Source organism: Perca fluviatilis, chromosome 9, assembly GCF_010015445.1.
Source record: "Perca fluviatilis chromosome 9, GENO_Pfluv_1.0, whole genome shotgun sequence".
Taxonomy (NCBI): Eukaryota; Metazoa; Chordata; class Actinopteri; order Perciformes; family Percidae; genus Perca; species Perca fluviatilis.
In genome coordinates this window covers 17296868-17320639 of record NC_053120.1, presented here as the reverse complement: position 1 = coordinate 17320639, position 23772 = coordinate 17296868, and the positions used below count along the sequence as shown (strand labels likewise).

Below are 23772 nucleotides of genomic sequence, written 5' to 3'. Positions count from 1 at the left end.
GACAGAAAAGAGGAAGGTTTTATATTTCCAAAGTATTGTTGATGATTTTGGACAAAATTGTCCAAATTCCAAATGCAGTTCTGTGTCGTTCAAACCGTTTGGATGCAACGCAGAATTGCCTGTAAGACTGGTGACTGATTACCTGTGTTTACTGGGAGCAGTCATGGTTCAGTTAATTAAATGGTTCACTTCAATTCAGTTTGACACCTGTCTCGGTTTTCACATCAATTTAGTTGTAATTTCCAGAGATTTAAATGTAGGGATTTTCTGCTAGCTGGCTAAGGCACACCTCACCTTCTTTTACATACCTTCTTGTGATTATCTGAATTTTTCTTTTTATGTTGCTATTAAACTCCTTCCATCTGGCAACCAGTAAGGATAAAACTAACTTTGAAATGATCAGCTCTTGAACTTTGTTGAACTTTCTTTTTTACTAAAGCAAAGAAAATATATTCATACGAAAAAGTGGTGCTGCTTTTTCCTTTTTAACTTTACTTTAAGTACTTGTGGTGACCTTTGAAAGGGACTAGAGAGAGGAACAGCTGAGAGCTTTTCCATGTCCAGTTGTGTCGGCGTGAAGTTACCTGAAGCTAGAGGCCTCTGAGCCTGGACATGAGAGCTGTAATACTAAAAGCAGACTGCATTTCAATATTGCAGCACCCCTGAGCTGTGTGTGTGTGTGTGTGTGTGTGTGTGTGTGTGTGTGTGTGTGTGTGTGTGTGTGTGTGTGTGTGTGTGTGTGTGTGTGTGTGTGTGTGTGTGTGTGTGTGTGTGTGTGTGTGTGTGTGTGTGTGTGTGTGTGTGTGTGTGTGTGTGTGTGTGTGTGTGTGTGTGTGTGTGTGTTTTCAGTTTAGGGTCCTTTTCTGCTCACTCATTTTTTGACTATCATAAATAATCAATGAAGCCTTGGACTCCAATAAAAACAGGCAGAGACTGATCATTAGCCGTGGCCCATTGGAGCCCCTTAAAAGCTTTTTCTGTAAGTTGTGGTAAATACATTACTGTAGTCATTGCCTCAATTCAGATCATGTTGCAGTGGAATAAAGTCAATGTAATGATTTCACAGAAACATTTTTCAGAGATCCTGTACAGTAACGGTGAGGTAGTGAAGTATTGTGTATCTCCCATCACCTGGTTCAGGTCACAACAAGCAGTTTAAAGCTCTGATAATAGAGATTTTAGTTTATTTACAACAGACACACAACAGTGAGGTGAAATACATCACACACTATCGTCTGTAGGTCGCTGCAGGTTTTTTTCTTTTGCATTTCTTTTGTGCAATGTTAAATCAGACTCTTACGGTGGATTTTCATCCTTCCTCTTTCACCAAGAAGCCGTATTAAAGATGAACAGTGTTTGCTGCTCTCCCCGGGTGAGAAATACAGAGAGGCCGCAATGTAGCGGTACAATAAAAACAAGATATTGACCATGAAGGAGCATCTTCTTACCTCCTGAGAAATCAAAACAAGTTTTATGGACGTAATCAGCTTAGATGAGAAAGCAAAAATTCTTGTGTCTTTGGCCACGGAATAGACCGTGGCTGTATGAAATGTGTGATTAAAATAACTAAACATTAATGTAGCTTTAGTCAGCATATGATAAAGAAGGCAATGTCTTGGGGGAAGCAGAGACTAAAGGTTAGAGAAGCAGTCTTATAATCAGAAGGTTTCACAACATTTCCCCCTCTTGCAGCTGTGTAGATACCCTCAAGCAAGGCACTTGATCCCTGAATGCTCCAGTGGGGCTGCTCATTGGCCAACAGTGGAAGACAGAGGTTGGGCTGGGCAGCTCCAATGTGTGGATATGTGCAACTGTATGAATATGATGTAAAGGAGTGCTGAAGGAAAGCACGTGTGCTCAGCAAACTGAAAGGTTAGAAAACATGATGTCATGGGATATCACAGAGGAAAAGCCTCATTGCAAACAACTGGCAGGTCTGCCTAACATGAAAGGCTAACCCTTTCTTTGGGCAGTGAAGAATATACGTCTTTCTTGCTTCATATTCTTCCTCCCTCTCTTCTTCTATGTCTTTTCTCCATCTAACCACCACTCATTCATCCTTTCTTCTTCCTTCTAGCTTTCACCTGACATTTACACAGTCAGCTGGTCCTTCAATGACTGTCCATTAATGTGAGCGTTACACATACAGCAACTCTTATTCAGAACTAATTCAGTTGTGGCAGCCTATTTCCTATATATGCTTTGTGAAGACCTTTTTAAATAGGCATTTTCCACATGAATTCAAATAGAATGAGACAGTTGCATCTATTTTGATGCAACTAGGAAGCTCTATTATAGGGTCAGCTGGCAAATGCTATTATAAATTATATTAATGAGGAGTTTTAGTTTCCTAAATGCCATTTTGGCCTTCAGACTTTCAGTTTTGTAAATTTGGGGCCATACAAATGGACATGCAGTAAATGTCAGCCTCTCCATCAGCTGTCAGAAACACATGTTCCTTGCAGTGTTATCACTTTGAAGTACAAGTCAACAACTTGAGTGCAGCTGAAATACTTTTCCTTACTTATCTCCAGAGTCAAACCCAGTACACCATTTAGTAAATATCAAAATTTAAATGTGACCGTGACCGTGAGTTTTTTTGTCACGGTCAACACATTTTGAAAACTGCAAGAGGAAAATATATGTCAGTCAGCCTCCCCAATAACTAGCTCAAGCTCCTCTCCCCATGATTTCAAGCAGTTCCAAATACTAAAACATGTTTTCGGCTAAGCTTTTTGATGATATCCAAGTGTTGGAAATACAGGCAATACTAGCAATACTTGCTAAAATAAATTGAATAAATTGAATTTTCTTTCAGGCTTTATTAGTAATTAAAAGTAAAGTAATAAAAATAATTCAATTTTTACCTGAATCTGTGTAAACCGCTTCCTTACGTCTGCATCACTCTTCGTCATCTTTGTAGTGGGTCCTCCTTCTCCTTCACTGTTCTCTTTGTCCATTTACTTCATTTTTTTTACCTGGTAGAGTTATGCAGAGAAGGAATGAAACTGTGGGTATGGCACTTTCAAGTTCAAACAATTTATCTAAAAATGTATTGCTAACATCTCTGACTTTTAAGTGCTGAAAGAAGCTGCTTTGTCACATTATAAAGTATGCATGATCCCAGTGATCCTGGAGTGAGCATGTGGTCCTACACTAGCCTCTTCCTCCCACACACTCAATGTGATTAGAGACTGCAGGTCTGTGGCATAGTAAACAAGATTAGTTCTTATTGTTGTCATTTTATCTCATCAGACCAAATCAAATCCAAATCAATATCATTATATTGCTCAACCGAAGGGAGGAGCCAGGGGGTAAAGAGGCCTTTGAGGAATGAAGCTGGTCCCTTGGCCTTTTCGAAATTGGTCTTGCCTGGAGTTGATCATTTGTTGTAGAACAAATATAAACACAGGGCAGGTTTGTAACTACGCTACAAACTGATAACAGGATGTGTATGTGTGTGTATTTGGTTGTTTGTCTCTTTTACAATGTTTGGACAGGCTAAATGAAAGCCAATAGAAAACATCTCTGCAGTGTATTATTAAATGGGATTGGTTTGCTGCTGGGTTGCCAGATCAGAGATGGGGGAAATTAAGCATTAAGTTAATGCATCGTCAGACAGCAAATTCATTTCGGAGCTAAAAAATGCACAATATAGTTGCTAACTTGACAGCCAATTTGACTTTATCATGCTATATTTTTGGGGAAAGAAAATATCTTGGTTTTTCCAGCCGTCGTCACACAAATGACATACACTAAAAAGAAATATAGATAAAGGAATAATATGCAAAAGGCACAGGTTTTTAACATGAATAGTCCAAGAGGATATCAAACGCTGCTTTATTATTGGCATTGTTAGTGACAGAGTGAGCGAACAACACAGCTTTTTAACATCACTTTCACTATAAAACCCTCCAGTGATATGTTTAATACATTGTTCCTTTTCTCTGACTCTGGTGCACTGCATCGTTGTGGATCTTCAAGGGGCCGCTTTAACTTTACGGCCGATTAATCGGGTTAGCTCATGGAAATCCTGCAGCTAAACTATAAATATTTAGCGTTTTGATTCCTGGGTAATGTGTGGTGGTTGAGGCACTATAGAGGGAGCTAAAGGTGGGAGCCAAGAACTAAAATACACAGATTACACCATATCACCATGGTGCAGTAAAGACAATGTTATAATTCCATATTCAGCTTCTAGTTCCCCTCACATTGCAAATGAAAGTGATTGATTATATGTCAGTACAGTGTCTTAAAATATGCTCTGTATGTCAACATGCATGAGTATTAGAGTTGTTAGAACTGTTTTCTGACTATGGTTATTTGAAAAACTCAGTATCAGTCTGTTTTGATCTAGAGAAATAATGTTTTTATGCTAATTATAAATAATTGTTGCTGCTTTGATCTAGTATTTCATAACATCTGTATCATGATGCAACATAGCTAGTTAGCATGGGCTAATTAGGCATCAGTCTTCAAAAATAAACTTACAAACAAAAACATTATTTATATCTGCAAGCAACAGAAAGGGGCCAAGCAGAAGCTCCTCAGTTATATGTTACACTGGTACCATAGGGACCTGGCTAGCCACTGAGCAAGTCTAACTGTGATTGTAGAAAACAGACTGAGGTCATAGGGAAGTTACGTTTCGGAAAAGGTCCTGGTCACAAAAGATCTATCGTAGTTAAAGGAAGCAAAGGTGGGCTGTTGGTAGAAGTGAACACATGTCGTGTTAAAGTCGTACACTCATCCAACACCACGACCTCCTCCCTATGACTTTTCGCTTTCCTTGTTGCATCAATTTAAATCGAAATATTAAGTTTTTGTTTCACAAATTACCTTTCTCCCTCATTTTGGTGGACAGACACTGACATTGTGTCTGTAATGTCGGCTATATTTCATAATGATTAAAAAGTTTCTCTTTGTAAACAGAGTAATGCCTAGGAACTAAACTGTGACTTCAATTGATTTTAATTACATCCTTACCTCACCATACCTTACCTGTTTTGGACTCTCAACATCGTTTACATGTTGACTTCCAGATACTTCCATCAGGGTGGAGGTTTTGTCTCCCCAAAGGTAACACTAATAGATACAGATTGTCCTCTGTCCCATCTGCTATTGTATTTTTTAAACCGACTATAACTCCGGATGTCATGCCATTGCGTCTCCTTTTTCATGATTCATGGTGAAAGTGTAGGAAATATGGATATTGTGCTGTGTTATGGATGATGTATATGTATGATTTTATTAATGTTTTGTAAGGTGTCCTTGGGTGTCTTGAAAGGCGCCAACAAATAAAATATATTAGTATATTATTATTATTATTATTATTATTATTATTATTTGTATTTGTGTTGGGCTGCTGTCTGCAAAGGAAATTGCTCCTCATCGGGACATTTTTTGAATTGAGGGCAAACACACCACATCTGACTTGTCTCATACCTGTAACGCTTGCAATACCTTCAGTACTTTTAGATTGTTGATACCATTCAAAGATTGGCTTTATTAGCCTGATGCGTGAACACCTGTGGAATGCTACACAAGTTGGAGTCATTTGCATCTCATTTTTATGAATAGGTTAAATGATTTGAAAAATGCAAATGCCCATTTTGTATTTACACAGTTGAAATGTTTTTAAGAACATCACAATCCGTCCATGGTTAGAAATAGAAGTAGTTTTGGTTTTTTTTATTAGAAACCCAACCAATGGAGGAAATATGGTAACCCTTTACTTGAAGGTATCTACATAAGAGTGACATGACACTGTCGTGATCACATGACACTGTCGTGAACACATGAACCCTAACTTTAACAAAAACTGAATGACACTTACTAAAAGAAGCGTTATGTCATAAACGTTTATGACTTGTTTATAATGTTTATAACACGTTCATGATCGTTATGTAGATACCTTCAAGTAAAGTGTAACCGGAAAATGACAAAAAACAAGGCAACAATGTGGATGATTTCCATCCCAAAAAACAGGTAATCCTAGCCTAGAAATCTAGACGCACCCTAGCGGCAGCAAATTTAATTTGCAGCCAGGGGGTCTAGGCTTATGGTCTAGGCACTCTCCGTTGGCTTGCGAGCTGGCAAAACCAAATTTTGGTCAGGCCAATCACATCGTGTATAGAGTCGGTGGGCGGGCTTATGGCTGCCGCTGCTGCTGGCGAACAGCAGTCTTCTGGAAGACTTGAAGTTCAGCTTTTCTTTGAGAAAAGAACAAAGAACGGCACAGAAATCATTCTTAAAAAAGGAAGATGTGTTCGGAGTTTTACTGACCGGATACGGCAAAAGCTTAATCTACAAACTAGCTTCGCTACCTTCTTCGTTGCTCTGCCTGGTTGTAGCGCTATCCTATTGTGTGCAGAGGGAATTTGAAAGACAACCGTTTATCCCGCCCCTCGGATTGAGCTCCGTCAATGGTGAGTTCCCAGACCCAACTTCTTGATGTGGGTCTGGCTTGTCAGGCTAAGGTAATCCACCAATCGAAAACAAAATAGTATGAGGAAAAATAAGTCACTCATACACTTACTCCTATATTATTTTACATACAGCACTAGATACTGAAATTATTGTGTAAATATATTTGCATATTGCAGCGTAGAACTGGAAACCACACCTTTCTGTGTTCTGTTCCTTGTATCATGTTCAATGTCAGATTGAAATTGCTATATTTCTAAACAGTTCCTTTTGGGAGCAGAGCCAAAGTGTAAGAGTAGAGCAGTCATACAACAAGCAGTAATTATAATACATCGGAGTTATTGAGATTAACTGATATACTGATTGATAGCACAGATCAACCACAGTCAGTACACATACTGTTGGGACATTGGATGATGAACTTCATGATTATGTGTCCAAAATTGGATTTATATTCGTAGTTTTTCAAAATAAAACCCTCCAGTCAGTGATAAAGATGAGTAGAGCAGCTTATAATGGATGCCTTTTAATTGGATTCAGTTGTCAGAAAGATGTCTTATTCAGGCTTCTCAAAGGGTAGCGGTCGCTGTGAGCAAACTGGGTCTTGTAACCAGGGATGAAGGCACTTGTTTCCAGGGCAACATCAACAAATGAATGTTCGACTTGACGACAATTTCAGATGTACAGCAGAGGATTTGGAGTCCTCGCTCACTCTGGGCCCCCACTCTGGAAAATTTTGTTGCCAGACTGGATGTGCCATTTTCAAACTTTACATCAGGTTTTTAAGATTAGGCAGCCAATTTAACCTGCTCAGATACATAGGCTATTTGCAGTCTAACTCACACCCTTCTTATTGGCTTGTTCATGTCTCATTCTCATCTCAGTGCACCTGACAGGCCTTTGGCTTTGTCAATAACATGCAGGAAATGCTCTTTTTTATGCTTATGTGTTTATCTTGATTCTGTTAGTGTCATAGTTTTTTGTAGTCTGACAGATCAATCTGTCACTGAGATTAAAAAGCTGTCATGGTCCGAGTTTCAGTTCCTCTCAGAGCAAAGTGATCTGTCTCTACAGATGCAGTGTCAATGAAACAAACTGGGCTTATTTCCTCATCTATTGGCCAACTTGCAGTTGGGTTTGACCTTCAATGGCTAAAATACTTCAAATATACTATCTGCAGGAAGTGACCACAGTCAAGCATCTGCTGGAATCACCAGCTACCTCAAAGCTACTTGTTTTCACTAGGGGTGGGGGGAAGTTATCGATACAGCATAGCATCGTGATATTTTCCATGGCAATACTGTATTGATACACAGTCGCCAAGTATTGATCTTTTACTATACTGTATATGTGTTGGTCAGTTTGTCCCATTTTTTAAATTGAAGTGAGATGAACAAACAGAGAAATGTATCTTTTTAGATAAAACCGATATTGACAAAGTTTCCTTTTGGGGACATAATTTAAAATTTTGAACATTTGAAGTCGGGAAAAAATTTAATAAATTGCAATATGTTGCAGAATATTGCAATATGTTTAAAATCGCAATAATATCGTATCATGACATAAGTATTATTGAGATTGTATCGTATCGTGAGGCCTCTGGTTATTCCCACCCCTAGTTTTCACCCTCTAAATCTTTCTCTGTACTGTTTTCTCTTCCAGAGCGCTCACTTGGCAATGATCGACACTCTGATGATGGCGTACACAGTGGAGACGGTGAGCGTCGAGAAGGTGATGGCCTGCATTCGTCAGTATTCGTCTTACGACCCTGAGGTGGAAACACCTTATGACACAGAGGACGCAGTGACCACCTGGATCAACAAGGTGGGTATATCTTCTTAAAAATGACAGATTTACTGTAACTACAAGGACAGATTGTGAGAAACCTGGTCATTAGGGTTGCACCATATCATAAACTTGTAAAAGTAAGTCACATGTTTAGTATCTGTCCAAAGAGCAGGCTGGTGGTCATATTGTACACAAGTTACTGTAGATACCATCACTCAGGGTTATTGGGTTAGAGCTTGAGCTCTGACATTCCACAGTGCACAGTTTGGTTGCAAGTTATTACAGTCAAAAACACTGACCTAAATACCATCAAATCTGTTACATGCACACCATGCCTTGAACTTATAGCATATGACGTGTACAGGTGAACTCGCAAGTGAACTCACAGCATGAGAAAACAACCTTGTGGGTTTGATAAAGGTGGGATTGTCCAATTCTTTACTACTTTCACTGACTTTATAACCTAACAGACTGTTATGATGCAAGGAGTGTCGTGTGTTTACATGTGTCACATAAAGCATGTCCGTGACTTACTGTATGTATGTGCAAGAGAATAGAAATTCAGGAAACAAGAGAAACTACATTGTTTTTTTACAGCCAAGCATTAAGCTTACATGTGGTGAATGTTGTTTGGGCAGTCTATCATGTTAATGTGCAAAACGCTCTTAAAAAAATGTCCATGAAATGTATTTGCTACAGACTACAGTACGTATTAGACATCAGTAAAATGTGGCCTAATGCACAAAACGACATGCTCTGTGTAAATCAGCTTTTTTACACTAGTGGTTGGCTACATGGCCTGCATGCGCAGATGGTGCTGGCTCCTCCATATAATGCTACAGGGCCCAGTCTGTTTACATTCTTCTAGTAGGAACACTGGGCTCCTGCCAACTCTGAGCTACACACACACACACACACACACACACACACACACACACACACACACACACACACACACACACACACACAAAAGACACTCACAATAGCTAACAGGTGTGGTCATGGAGTCCTACTGGTCGGACACGTGGCTCTCTGTTGGGGTTCCTTTGTGTTCCAAAGGTCCCCAATTCACAGCTGATTCCTGCTTTAACTTGATCCATATGAATTTGAGGAGAACTGTAGATACTGTCTATTGTCAACAGTGCAGGATTGAATGAGATTAGATTTGATTCATTGAATTTTTATTACAATTGATTCATAAAATCCCCAAACTTCTACAATGGATGCATTTAAACACAGACTTCTATTGGGGTCCTTTTTATATTGACACACAAAACAAAGGCACAATTAAATTGTTTTATTCTTAAAAGTAATGATTACAAAATAAAGGATTGCTTTGGCACAGTGCGGTCATTTGATTCAATATCGCCCATATGCTAATGTTCCACTGTTGGAAAGTCAAATTTCAATATCAACTTTACTTTTCAACTTTTACTATTACTCTTTATATGAGAGCAATATGAGCTGAAGAAGAGGTATTCGTCATAGTCTGTTCCTTATATTAAATTTTGCTAATTGATTCAGCTGCGGCTGTGAATTTTAGCCTTGTTTGTCCTCTGTCTTTCAGGTAAATGAGTATCTAAAAGACATTGTGGCTCAGGAGCAGAGGATGAGGGAGACACAGAGCACCGACCCTGCTGGGAGTCCTCGGGTGGGTGTTTTTCCTTTCCCTTCCTCTCTCCCAACACTTCACAAACTCCACATGAACATACAGATGTCGCCAGTATGATGGACAGTTCTAAACAAGCTAACTGAAATCCTTGGCTCCACTTAATGGACTTACCACAACATTCTGCTTTTTGACTGACAGCTATTTGTCACTTTAATATTTGAGACCAGTTTCCTCAAAGATCTTAAGCCCTTAAAGCCCAGCTACCGTCGACGAAAATCTCACTCACATATGTCTGAGCTTTAGATGAAGCTCAGTCTGTATTTATTAAATAAGAAAGAGCAAGAACGCCAGGCTGCATCTTCAGCATCAGAACGAGTTTAGCCATCCTGACATCTGTGCAAGCATCACTCATTTCATTTGTGCCTTCACCCGCACATCTGTGCTCTCTGGTCTCATTAGGCCAGCAGTCATTTAGTGCAAGGTCACCTATGTGCAGAGTCCCAAATCTGTTATATAACTGACTCTAGTGTCAGCAGTGATTTCTTGTGTGTGTGTGTGTGTGTGTGTGTGTGTTTTTTTTTGTTTGTTTTGTGTGTTGTGTGTGTGTGTGTGTGTGTGTGTGTGTGTGTGTGTGTGTGTGTGTGTGTGTGTGTGTGTGTGTGTGTGTGTGTGTGTGTGTACGTATTTGAGTAACTGGAGTAATCTGTGTTTGGATTCTGTAATTCGATACTGCATTTGCAATAAATCATTCAGTGATAAACTGAATAATGCATACACTCACTTGTTGAATTTATTTAACAAAATACCACATTAAAGCTTTTCATTGCCACTTGTAAATTTCACAGTCAGTGCGACATTTGGTATTATGGTCTGGCAGTGAGGGTCAGAGTTGGCATGGCGAGCGACAGCTACCCATTACCCTGACACAGCAGAGTGATGATCAGAGAAGAGGGAGGAGTTGGGGTGGATGATGTCACAATCATCCTTCATGCTTGTGCTCCTCACCTCCATATCAGTTATTATGCAGCAACAGCAGATTTCCAGAAAGAAAAGTTACCTTTGTGTGTGGTTTTTGAATGATACAATGTATTATTATTATTTAGATTTTTAGGAAGTTTCCGTGGCACCTAAAAAGTTATCAACCACCTCAACACATATCAGATAACCCTGATACATTTCAGTTCAAGTACATCAGCAGCAATTCAGTCTCCTGCTTCTTCAATTAATAATTTATTTTTTCTACATTTCACTGTTTCCCTGCCTTCGATCCTACTCCACTCCTCCACCCTAAACTCCCGGGTCATGCCTCCTTTCCTAGCTTCCTCTGTCACAGTATATGAAAGGCAACACACTTTGACACAACACCGTTACAGATGCTGCGTTGCAGGAATGTTTAGAGTAGGGATGCACCGAATATTCGGCCACCGAAAATATTCGGCCGAAAATGTCCAAAAACATAATTTTCGGTTTCGGCCGAAGGAGTAAAAACGCCGAAAAAATTACACCGAACCTTTCTAGTTTTTATTTTTTTTAAAGCAACCAGTGTGGAATGAGCCTGGTGCGCTTCTAAAAAAGACGGATTAAAAAAGAGCCGCAGGTACGTTTGTTAACAACTAACTGACAATAAAGGGAGATGAAAAAGGGTCCGCATGCACTTGTAAACAACTAAATGACAATAAACGGAGATGAAAAAGGGAGCCCTGTGACCTATACAACAAAATACCAAGTAGAGAGAAAAAAATCTGCACACACTTCATGCAGCAAACATGTCAGCAGTGTGGAAGCATTTTAAAGTGTCGGAAAACGGAGAAAATAAGGCCGTTTGCAGACAGTGTTCTGCTGAACTTTCTAGAGGGGGAACATCTGCGAAGACGTTCACCACATCAGGCTTGATTCATCACCTTAAATCCAAACACCCCAGACAACATGAGGAGTACGAGAGAGACACCACCGCGGCAGCAACTAAAAGGAAAGTAGGCCTACCAAGCTCACACACTCCATCTGTGGCTGACGTTTTTGAAAAGGCAAAAAAGTTTGGCAGTGACAGTGCTAAAGCTAAGGGCATTACAACTAAAGTAATGGAATTCATTGCCTTGGATGACCAACCCTTCTCAGTTGTAGAGGACGTAGGGTTCCGTAGGCTAATGGGACATATTGAGCCCCGTTACACTGTCCCAAGTAGACGGCATTTCTCGGATGTATGCTTACCCGAAATGTATAACGTTGTGTCAACCCACGTCCACGAGCTCTTGGCTACAGATATTGCAGCCTTTAGCTTCACCACAGATATATGGAGCTCGGATGTCAGTGCCACCAGCATGCTGAGTTTAACGGCACAGTGGATAGACACTGAGTTCAACCTACAAAAGGTTGTTCTTCACTCGCAAGAGTTCAGAGGCTCCCATACAGCCGCAGCCATCTCAGATGCTTTTGCCAAAATGTTTGACACTTGGCGTATCGACCCATCCAAAGTGCATGCGATAGTGAGTGACAATGCAAGAAATATGACCAAAGCCATGGAAGACAGCAACCTTAAAGGCATAAGGTGCATGGCCCACACGCTTCAACTGGCCGTCAACGAGGGAGTGTTGAGTCAGCGCAGTATAGCGGATGTAATTGCGACCGGCAGGAAAATTGTGGGCCATTTCAAGCATTCTCCGCTTGCCTATGGGCGCCTACAAGCAATCCAAGAGCAATTGGGAATGCCACCGAAACGTCTCCAACAAGATGTGAGCACAAGGTGGAACAGTACGTATTACATGCTGGAAAGCCTTTTTGCACAAAAGCGAGTCCTGGCTTCATACATTGCCGATCATGATCTCCCCGCGACATTCAGCGCATACCAGTGGTGTTTAATAGAGAACATTCTCTCTCTCCTTGCCCCCTTTGAGCAGATAATGAAGGAGATAAGCTCATCGGGTGCATCTGTGGCAGACGTTATCCCCTTACTAGCAGCATTAAAGCGTCTTTTAGGCAAAGAGGCTGAAACAGACCACGGAGTGAGAACAACAAAAAGTGCGCTCTTAGATGCTGTGAACACTCGTTTTAGCAAGGCAGATTCCGAACCGCTGTACTGCATCGCGACAGTACTTGATCCAAGATATAAGGATCATTACTTGGATGTGGGGAAAAAGCAGCGCACAAGGGACATGATACAGGCTGAGTTGGATTTGCAAAAGCCGCTGTGTGATGGAGACGGTCGCATGACGCACAGCGCAGCAGAACGGGGAGATGGCGTGGAGAAAAAAAGGGCACGCACTACAGATGATGAGCTGCACAAACCCTTACTGTCTGACATGTTCGAAGAGATTCTCCAAGAGAGCAATCCAAATACCAGTCAGAAGACAAGCTCAACAGCTCAACAACTGGATGCTTTTCTATCAGAAGTCCCCATCCCCAGGAGCAATAACCCTCTCGGATATTGGAGGGCCAATCAAGGCCGCTTTCCCCACCTGGCACAGACGGCACGCAGGTTAGCTATTTAGGAAATTGAATTAAATATGTTATTCATAAAGTTCTTGCTATGCTATATATTTTGAACTATTATACTTTAGTGTGGAAAAATAGAAGGCATATAGCCTACCGGCATTCAAAAATTTAATTATTTCTTAGGCAGAAAAGAAACATGCCGTCATCAATTAAAAAACTACAAAAAACTGATAGCCTACAATGTCGATGCTATGAGATAACTGTTTCGATTCTCCGTTCCCATCCTAGATACTTGTCTGCTCCATGCACAAGCACTGATAGCGAGAGACTGTTTAGCGCTGCTTCTCATGTCATCGATGAGAAGAGGAACATACTTTCATGTGACAAAGCAGAGAAGCTCCTTTTCATCAAGAAGAACCTGCCACTTTTCCTGAAGTAGACTTAATTTAGTTTATTAAAGTTGCCTGTTATTTAAATACACTGTCAGAAATAGGGCACTGCCCCATTTGTGTTCAGCCCCCCCCGGCCCCCACTTTTCTTTTTTTTTTTTTTCAAGCAGTTGTTAATGCACTTTTTTTGTTGTGAGCATACAGAGTAAATGCAGTTAATTTCTTGTTTAAGGCCGATGTTAGGGGGGCTCAAAGATGGCCAAATAAAAAGTATTTTGTTTTACTAATTTATTTAAGGGTAAATTGTTCTTAAATTAGGTCTTCTGGAATGTTAGAAAACGTTCAGTATTAAATAAATCGTTTGTATCAAATATGTAATTGATTTTGTTTTATTGAAAAGCAAGACAAAAAAGTTTATAAAGGACATTTAATTGTTTTATTCATGCAATGGTGAAAGATTAAAGCAAAATGAATGAAAAACAGCAAAAGCCACATTCGGTATTCGGTTTCGGCTTTCGGCCAACTGTTTCAGTATATTCGGTTTCAGTTTCGGCCAATAATTTTCATTTCGGTGCATCCCTAGTTTAGAGAGTTAGTTAGTTGTCCTAAGGGAAAATATTGAAACCCTGTCCCTTGTGTTTTAGCCTGCGGAGAGTTGAGTGCTGAAAAAAGCACTGCAGTGTGCTCACTTTGTGTGTGGTTCTCTTCCCAGTCCCAGGGCTGTGCAGACTTCCACTGAGTTTGATGCTGATCTGACCAGTCAGTGTGCAGACACAGCAATGCATGCCTCAGCTATTCCACATGAACACACACATACACACTTACTTTTAACTGGTGAAGTTGCATGACAAAACAAGTGACAAACCATTTCATCATTAGATTTTGTTATGCTTGTTGAAAAAGAGCAGACTCTTTCCAAAAGTGAATATCAAAAGTTACAGTCTTTTTACAGTGAAGTAGAGTTTAGATTATCTGCCCGAGCCCGACCCGGCTGTTATTTTCCGTCACTATCCTCGGGCCGGGCCCTTGATCAAGCAATTTTTTTTTTTTTATTATTACTTTATTAGCCTAATTGGGTGGGGAGAAAGCTATGCCATAATCAGAAATATTATCTATATAGGCTGTATTTAGGCCAAAGTAACAAATGTGTCCAAAAAGTTACACAAGTTAGACTACAGTTAAAAAATGCAACACGTGTCACGCGCGGAGTCTCCTCCTCTCGCACACATCACACCGGGCCTGCTGTGCTGTGTGTAGCATGGAGCTTGAGGATGTAAAGGAAAAAAAGAAAAACTGGAGAATTACCTTTTTGAGCAAGTTTGGAGGAAAGTCTGAGTTATGGAACCATTTTAAACAAGTCGTGGGCAGTGACAACATATGTGTCGGCGTTGTCGAGTGCATTAAGCGCGGCACGCTGCTCGCCTATGACAGCAAATAAAACGGGGACTTGGACGATTAACAGACACATGAAGCAGGCTCGCCGTGGCAGAAAAGATGATAGTCAGCCTTCAGCATCCTCTTTTGTTACTTCTCCAAGCATAGGCTACCGCTAGCCCTGAGGGTGAGGCAAGCCCTCACAGAGAAATGCGTTGATTTTTTTTTTTACGTTTCTTCATTCGGATCCATTTACGATCCATTCCAGTCTGAATAAACAAACAGCGCAGTTTAGGCTACATGCTTCGTCCTTGTTGCATTATTCGTTAAGATAATTCTAAACAGATTTCTGTAGTTCAAACAACTCTGAATTGTAGTTGACAACTTCAGTTATAACAGCCCACGTATTAAAAAAGTGTCGGGTTTAAATCGGGCTCGGGCTCATAATTACAGTTAATGTGTCAGGCTGGGCCGGGCTCGGACACAACGTGCACGGGCTCTGGTAGGGTCGGGCTTGATTTTTTTGGGTCCGGTCTAAGCTCTACAGTTAAGTCACCGTGTCGCTGACTCAGTGTCTCACATGTGAAGCCACTCCTTCACATGATGTGAGTGTTAACACATCCGTTTGTTTGGCCCTTCGAGCCTGAAAGTTGGCTCTTCTGCCGTCTCGCTTTGCCAGACCCTCCTCCAAAGCGCGCTGAAGGGGGGTCTGGCTACTCCCACATAGCATTCTGGGATGGGAGGAAAACGTGCTCTGGTTCTTTTAAACCAATCAGAATCGTCATGGGCGGCGCTTAACTCCGCACAGAGCCACCGCAAAATAGTCGTGCGAGAGAGAACTCAGATTGGACCGATAGTCTAGCTAACTGTCTCAATTTACCCTGCAGAGATCTGAGGAGCAGTCAAAAATAGTCCTCATTAATTCATCCCATCAGCTCATGTTGATTGGTGTGTGTGTTTTGTGTGTCTGTGTGTCTGTGTGCGTTTCTGAGGGAGTGTTTGTGTGTGTATGACCATCCCACTCTCGCTCTTTCTTGGCTACATTGTTCTGGTCTGAACTGTGATAAAAGTCACTGTCATTAGATGATGCAGTTCCACACTTTCAGATGAATTAAAGTAGTCTTAAATCAGTCAGTACGTCTGTCTGCCTGCAGCTGCTGAAACAGATTCTGCTTCTGTCTGTTTAAGGTTTAAATAACATTCACAGGACAGTTTATGAACCTTAATTTGTTCTTGCTGACTCAGACAGGAGACGTTGCATAACAACTGCTCGCTGTGTTGGCATACGAAAGCAGGCACAGTCAGTGTCTTGGCTATTTGAATATAATAATGACTTTGCCTCCATCCTTTTGCTGTTTCAGTTTATGCGCTTTTTACATGTGTATCAGTTATATAATGGCACAAGCATCATTTCCACTGCTTGGTCATAAAACCACCACATTGTTTCCTGACTCTCTGTCCCTCCTCTGCAATCAGACCAAAAATATATATTTCTTCCATCGCCAAACCAACAATAAGCTGGAGTATTTTCTAAGAGAAACAAACCACTTATTTTATTCCCCTTTCATTCAGACCAAACAAAGCCTAAGTATTAGTGTCCTAGTTATGCACCACCCTCATAATAAAATTAGTTGATTGGCCCAAAAAAGCGAATAAATAGGCTCTCAGTTACAATAAATCAGAACAAGGTGAGGATTTTGTCAGTAATTAGCATATGGGGGGGTGGCAACATTTCTTCATGGTGTCTAGCAGCTCCATCTATCCGCCTTCTATCCCTCACACCATCACTTTCCACCTCCCCAGACCTCCCCCATCTGTCTTTGCAGTATGACTGCAGTGTGAGTCACGCTGTCTCAGTCAGACAGAGACGCGAACACTACTGGGACAACACTAGAGCTCACCAGGGCAACAGTGTTTTTGTTTTAACCTACTGTACTGAATCCAGGGGTGAGGGTGAGTTGAGGGTAGGAGGAGGTTGGAGGGGAGGACTGTAAAGGCAACGTCAGGACAGAGAAGTGAGGACTAATCCTTTTAAGTTTCAAAAGCTGAGCTACAGCTCAGCCAGGCATCTCTGGCTTCAGAAGATGAACTTTGATTGGCAGAGTTACAGGATGATTGAAGTGGAGATGGTTGGGGTGCAAGTGTCTGTACACTGTGTGTGTCTGTCTGTCTGTCTGTCTGTCTGTCTGTCTGTCAGTAAGGAGATGATAGATGAGGGCCTTAGCTCTCCCCAGGGGTTTGATTGGTGGTTATAACAGATTCTAAACTCTGTTTGACTCCGCTCAGTCCACAATTTTAGGATCATCAGTTTAGATGCAGATACTCTTCATCTCCTCCATCTCATTCTTAAACTGGGGCAGCAAGGTTTAGAGCAGCAGTGTATTCAGAATACTCCATCATTGAAAGTTCGTGCCGACCACGCTGGTATTTGTAGCCATTTGCATCATAAAACCACCCTTTATTAAAACCCCAAACTCATCTCAAGCACACTCACTGTTACTGTCTCTGAAAAATGAATGTAAAAGCTAAAAGATCCATAAGCAGAAACATTAGGATTTGAGCTGTTATCATAATTTTTATTTTGTTTGACTAAACCGTATTTTAGTTTGAATATTAGTCCTGCATTATCGTATATCATATACTGTATTTAAGCGTATATTTAAAGTAATTTGGCTTTAACAGGTAAACATAAGGTATCTAATGTATTGTAAATGGTTTACAGACACCATTTGACATAGAAGATACAATAAACATGATGTACAGTATGGACATGTAAAGAAAAGATAAAAAACAACAAAGTAAAGTACCTCAGAGGTGTCCTCTGTCTCCCTCTCTGCCTACAAATACCCTTTCTAATACCATTAATACATATTTGTCTTGTTTTGAAAGATATAAATAACCTAATTTGCTAGGTACAACATGCTAGATGCAGTGTCCAGGAACCTGTCTTCTTGTGTTTGATAAATGTGTGTAATTATGACAAGTGACAACAAATATCTGCTAAAAAACATGGCCCAATAATGAAAGGAGCTCACATATTATTCAAGTGAACAATGCAGAACATAGAGTAGGTATTAGATTATGCTCAAAAAATATATATATACCCTGCAGTATTTATTCACTGTCACTTTCCAGATATTGTACTGTGAGGGATAGACATACACAAAATATGTGATGTTTTTTTTTTTTTATCATGGATCCTTTCTGCATTCCACTATAATCTGATATTTTAATACTCTTTTTATTTTATGACAGGTAAGCCAAGGCAGTCCATTCACTAGCAAATGGATAAAACTGATTAACTAATATGTTGTTTATTAGATTACATCACGTGTTCCTCTGATTGCATCAGACTCATACTGGTGACTAAAATTACCATTCAGGGGGGCTGTGACGTTAATCAAATCAGGAAAATCCAAGAAGGCTACAGCTGATCTTTTCATCCTCTTGCTGTCTTTATTATTCATTTTGGGGGTTTCAGTACAAAGCAGCTGTATTTTCTCACAAGTCGTGGCTCACCGTTTGAAGTCGAGCACTTGCCAGCCACTTTGAGTGGCGCTCACATTTGGTTCTTTGATGCTTCTAGGTAGCGTGGGAATTAGATATTAACTGAGGCAAGCCTCTCCTCTTTTGGAATCAGCTTACACTGTCAGTGGATTTCTGACAGTTGGGTTGCATGTATGCGGTGGGATTGTTATTTGGTTTCTTTTAGCTACTGTGGGTATTTAGCTGATGCTCTTCTCTTTAGTGACAATAAAATACATTTCCTGATTTTGTTGGTGCCATACAGTGTCCCCTAATAAGATTAAACTTAGCAAATTAATCTTACACAATTCCCATTTATGTTTCATCAGCAGTGAATTTAGATTAACAATATCAGGGAGTGCGTCTTTTACACACAGGAGAGAAGGATGCATACCTATTGATGGGCACATCATCACTAGAGGAATCTTACATGCATACGTCAAACATATTTTCTTTTTTTAACTTACAAATGCAGCGAATTTCTGTTCAGAAGTAATTTACAACAACTAAAACTGTGAATTGACAACTAACAGCAATGCTGAAAAGACATTATCAAAAGGCCATGTCATTTTGTGTTGATGCAGTTTGTGCATACAGCTTTATATCAATGCATTCTAATGAACAGGTTTGTATGATATCGTACGAAAACGTATGCACAACAATTCGTATGATATCCTACAAAATGACGGCGACCGCCGGCCGGTTCACTCTCTTATACAGTGACAGTCAATGTGGGGCATACAGTGATGTATACGTGGAATGCATTACAGTGCATTACTTGTCGTAGCTATATGTACGAACGGTTCATGAGAACAGCCTGTTTTGATTCCACACTGGCATAGTCAAGCTACTGTGGCTACCAACATGTAAGAGTTGTCTCAGGTCAAAAGTCTTGTAAATCTAGTCTAATGATCCAATGTGTTGTAATGCATTTGTTTTTACATGTGGTTTGAAATGTTTCATCTGTTATTGTTCACTTTTCAGTTGCAGTGCCATTTTATTTGAGAGAAATGATGAATATGAACATCAAGTACAGATACTTGTGTTAAAAAATACTCTGGTAAAAGTAGAAGTACTGATTTAACTTCTTTACTCAAGTAAAAGTAACAAAGTACTGGCTTGGAAATATACTTAAAGTATAAAAGTAAAAGTAGCCTTGTGAATGACAACCATTTTTTATGCAAGCTACCTGGACCACACAAATGTTACTAGAGTACAAGCTGAGAAACTTCAGTGGACATGGAAAAAAGGCTCTTTATATGCCATTGCCTACATTTTAAATGGATGTCTCTGGGATCTCTGTTTTCTTAATTTCCAATCATCTCGCCATCATACTACTAGTGCTAACATTACCACCATCAAGCCACAATGATTTGCCGCAAATGAATGCCACCGAATCTGTTGAGTCGTCTTGTAGTGGTGCGTCAAGTGCAACATACAGTATATTCCCGTATAAAAAAATAATAATGGTAACTCCAGTGAAATTATTTGAAACTTGTTAGTGAGGTCTAGATTAGGACTGTATTTAAAGCGAATTCTGGTTTCCAGGTGTGTCTGTTAAAACACGGACGGAGACAACGTCTCTCTTTTGATGCTTTAATAATATCAAGCAACGTGCAACCTAGCTAACAGGTTAACACAAACCACAAAATCACTAGCTAACTTACTTTAAATGTGCAAGAACTATAGACCAATACAACAACAGGCTTAAATTAACTGACAACATAAGTTATACGACTTACAGTTCTCAAGGACGCACACACACGATCTAACTGATTATCCTTTTTTCTCCGTGTGGCTCGCGATGTAAGGCGCGTGTCCGCGCTATTTTCCGACATGCACTCACAATCACTCCTGATAGACGACCTTTTGTACAAAACTAAAGTAACGAGCCAAGTTTCTAAATTTAAGGAGTAGAAAGTACCGATATTCGTGTTAAAATGTAAGGAGTAAAAGTAAAAAGTTGCCACAAAAATAAACAGTAAAGTAAAAATATCTGAAAAATCTACTTGAGTACAGTAACAAAGTATTTGTACTTCGTTACTTCCCATCTCTGCCTATATTTGATCGGGCCATAGCTAAACTCCTATTCTGTAGAAGTATGAGCAGCAAAAGCCTTAACGATACACACTCAGAACTTAACACTAAATTACACTAAACACAATTTCAGGGTTATTTGGGTTGTGTGGGCTGCTTTTCGTGCTCTCTCAATAACACACGTTCTCTTCCTTTTATCTCACTGCTGTCATGTCTTTCCTTGTATTACTAATCGCATTACCAACTAATCTCACTAACAGGTATTTCTTTGTTGTTTGTCTTTTTCTGTCACTGTGCTGCTGCAGTCTCCAACCAAGTGGTACATGAAGCTTGTGCCCGTAAGTCAACTAATCAGTGCTACGCTTTTTCATGTGTATCCATAGTGACCGTCTCTGCTCCCTCCTACTTCTCTCTGTCTCGATTGCCATCAGTTTAACACTGTTGCATAAACACAGCTTCTCTCTCTCTTCCCCTGTTCTGATTAACAAGTGTCCACTTGTGCTGCATCCATGTGAGTGTACACAGCAAGAATATGAAAAGAAATTGTGAAAATGTAACGCATGTAATTATTTGCCATTAAAATAAAGCAGTAGAGTGTGAATGACATTATAAATCAGTTATCCTTATTCTCTACAGTCCCTATTAACAGCAGTTTAGTATAAGGTTACGTTTATTGAAATCCGTGGTATACAGACATTAGGAATATGTCTATATGAACTCAGATTCTCAGCACATACTTCCTTGTATTTGCTAATGTTAAGGTCCTTGTCAGTGGGACTAAACACCATTGGGGAACCACTGAAGAAGTCCCCAAGGGATTAGCCAAAAGAAAAGGAAAAAAGATAATTTTTTATTAGAATTTCATTTCAGAAATGGGATGTCTGGGAGCATTTGGCATGAAATTGTTTCAGATTCCCTGTGCCAGTTCTCACTGTAGAGCCTCTTATAACATTGTCTCTCTTTGCCTCAAACACTGTGTGTGTTTTAGTGGAACCCCGTATGTATGTGTTCATGCCATTGGCCTACACTCACAGTTACTAGACATAAAAAAAAAACTGGCACATCAATATGGCAATGTTGACAGCTTTTCATTTAGAGTGCTGTTTTATAGATACTCCGTATTTAAGTTCATAATGTTCTGGTAGTGTACCATGAGGACTAACAAAGATCACAACATCCCAAAAAATAATAAGTGAGCCGCTTCAGTTGTATTTGTGCCAAACTAATATTTCCCATAGTGGGTTATTGTTCCCTCTCAATGGGCTCACTATTAAAACATTTTACTACACTCGCTGTAACTCCAGACCCATTCAATTACCTTCGTACATGAGTAAAGCTAATGAAGCCTTGATGTGTTCTAAAGTGTTGCCGCTTTAAAGAGAATATAAAGATACAGCTGTTGTGATGGTTGCATCATTATACATGGTTCATTTTGCAACTGTGATTGAAAAAAGAAACAATAGGACGTGTCTGGCCCAATAGGTACTGCAGATGTAGGCAGATGAATGTTGCACAACGCAGTTTTGTTTATAGGTGCGTATTTGATGTTACGCAGGCTCGCTACAGGAAGGAGCCGGCCTCGACCCAGCTGGTTCCCTGCATCCCCCCAGTGGACAACCTGCTGAAAGACAGCACAGACGGCTCGGCCCTGGGCGCTCTGCTGCACTTCTACTGCCCTCAGCTGCTGTCATTGGACGGTAAGGAGTTTACAGTTAGTGTGGGCTAATGTAAGAGTTGTGTGTGTTGATTTGGGACAGGACGTCCTGCAACGTAGAACAAGGTGTAATTTATCCGCAGTATTTTAAGAGCTCTGTTCACCAAAACAAATACAAATGAAAATACAGATTTTTCAGAATTTCTTTTTAAAGGTTTCTGTCCCTTAAACACATTTCAACTACATGCTGAAAAGAAACCCATTTTTTTTTTTCTCAACCAAAGGAGGACATGGCTGAGCTCTGAGCACATTGATTCTGTTTGTTTTTATTCCTCACAAATGTTCAATATGAAAAGAAATTTTGAGAAGATTTTTAGATTTTGTTTTCAAAATGTGGCAGTGTGTGGCGGATTGGATTTGTGCCATTTTGTCTCCTGTCCCTGATTGGATCAGTCAATAGATCAAAGATCAGTCACAAACAAAAGATACGACATAATTACGTGCTAATGAAGTGTGTTGATAGTGGGCTCATCAAACACACACTCATACACAATACATATCCACACACACACACACACACACACACACACACACACACACACACACACACACACACACACACACAACACACACACACACACACAAGCATTCCATTGAAATGAAAACATCAGAGGGACAAAGGATTAATCACTCAACACTGTTTACTCTTTAAATGTATTAACACACAGCTCCACCCACAGGTTCATGACATGCAACATGCTGTCATGATTGGTCAGTCACAAACCATTGTGCTTAACACCTCACCAGTTCCTTACTATAAGACCCTCAACATTGTACTTGACACACTGCACCCATCTCTGATCTGGTTTGCAAAAACCATCAGCCCACTGAAAACCACGAGGCGTGTTTTATAACCAAATTCATACCAAGGTCACACTGACACCCGATGGCTCCCTCTGCCTTCCCAGATGTCTGTTTGAAGGAGAACATGACGCTAGCTGATCGGCTGTACAACCTGCAGCTCATACAGGACTTCTGCAAAGACAACCTGAACAGCTGCTGCCATTTCAGCCTGGAGGACATGCTCTACGCCTCCTCCACCATCAAGGTACGGCTTAAATCTGGCTGCATTCAACACCAAAGTTTGGAGTTTCATTTCCAAAATGTGAGATTTGCTATTATAGTTGAAACAATGTAACCCTCATTTCTGTATCAAACCACTACTTTGGGCTTGTTAAGTTTTGTCAGTAAGTTATAGTAAGTCTCTGACTAACAAAAGTGATAAAACTTGTACAGGTTGGAGCCTCTATTATAGAGTTATTTAGCGAGTAACCGTTATTTAATTCTTACAAATGTACAGAAATTCTTTTGGAAACATTTTATTTTTTAGTTCCTTGGAAACCATTTTTTTAAGCTAGTTTATTTATATAAAGGAGTCTTGTAAATTGAGCTAAATGATCATTTTAAAGTGTCCATATTATGAAAAAAAAACACTTTTTCGGGGATTTGGGGTGTTATTTTGTGTCTCTGGTGCTTCC

The 23772-nt window shown here is 40.1% G+C and overlaps 2 protein-coding genes across 9 annotated transcripts in view; both read left to right on the top strand.

The window, feature by feature from the left end:
- Positions 1–23772, top strand: part of camsap2a (calmodulin regulated spectrin-associated protein family, member 2a) — a 59070-nt gene that overhangs the window by 16634 nt on the left and 18664 nt on the right. For 5 of the 8 annotated variants that reach the window (XM_039811292.1, XM_039811289.1, XM_039811291.1 and 2 more), the window contains exons 3-7: positions 8089–8250; positions 9782–9865; positions 20886–20918; positions 22136–22277; positions 23203–23342. In XM_039811292.1, coding sequence (XP_039667226.1) covers positions 8089–8250; positions 9782–9865; positions 20886–20918; positions 22136–22277; positions 23203–23342 — 561 coding nt within the window. The remainder of the gene's footprint in view (positions 1–8088; positions 8251–9781; positions 9866–20885; positions 20919–22135; positions 22278–23202; positions 23343–23772) is intronic. The other 3 variants (XM_039811290.1, XM_039811294.1, XM_039811293.1) reach the window with 1 other exon arrangement.
- LOC120565477 (zinc finger BED domain-containing protein 4-like) lies at positions 11614–13774 on the top strand. The gene is made up of 2 exons (XM_039811295.1): positions 11614–13298; positions 13544–13774. Exons 1-2 carry the CDS (start codon positions 11905–11907, stop codon positions 13692–13694), a joined length of 1545 nt encoding a protein of 514 aa, XP_039667229.1. The 5' UTR covers positions 11614–11904; the 3' UTR covers positions 13695–13774.

Excerpts from the sequence above, each read along its gene's own strand:
- LOC120565477 (XM_039811295.1), top strand. The coding sequence starts at position 11,905 with ATGGAATTCATTGCCTTGGATGACCAACCCTTCTCAGTTGTAGAGGAC. Across the intron at positions 13,299-13,543 it reads CTGGCACAGACGGCACGCAG|ATACTTGTCTGCTCCATGCA; the intron begins GTTAGCTATTTA and ends TTCCCATCCTAG.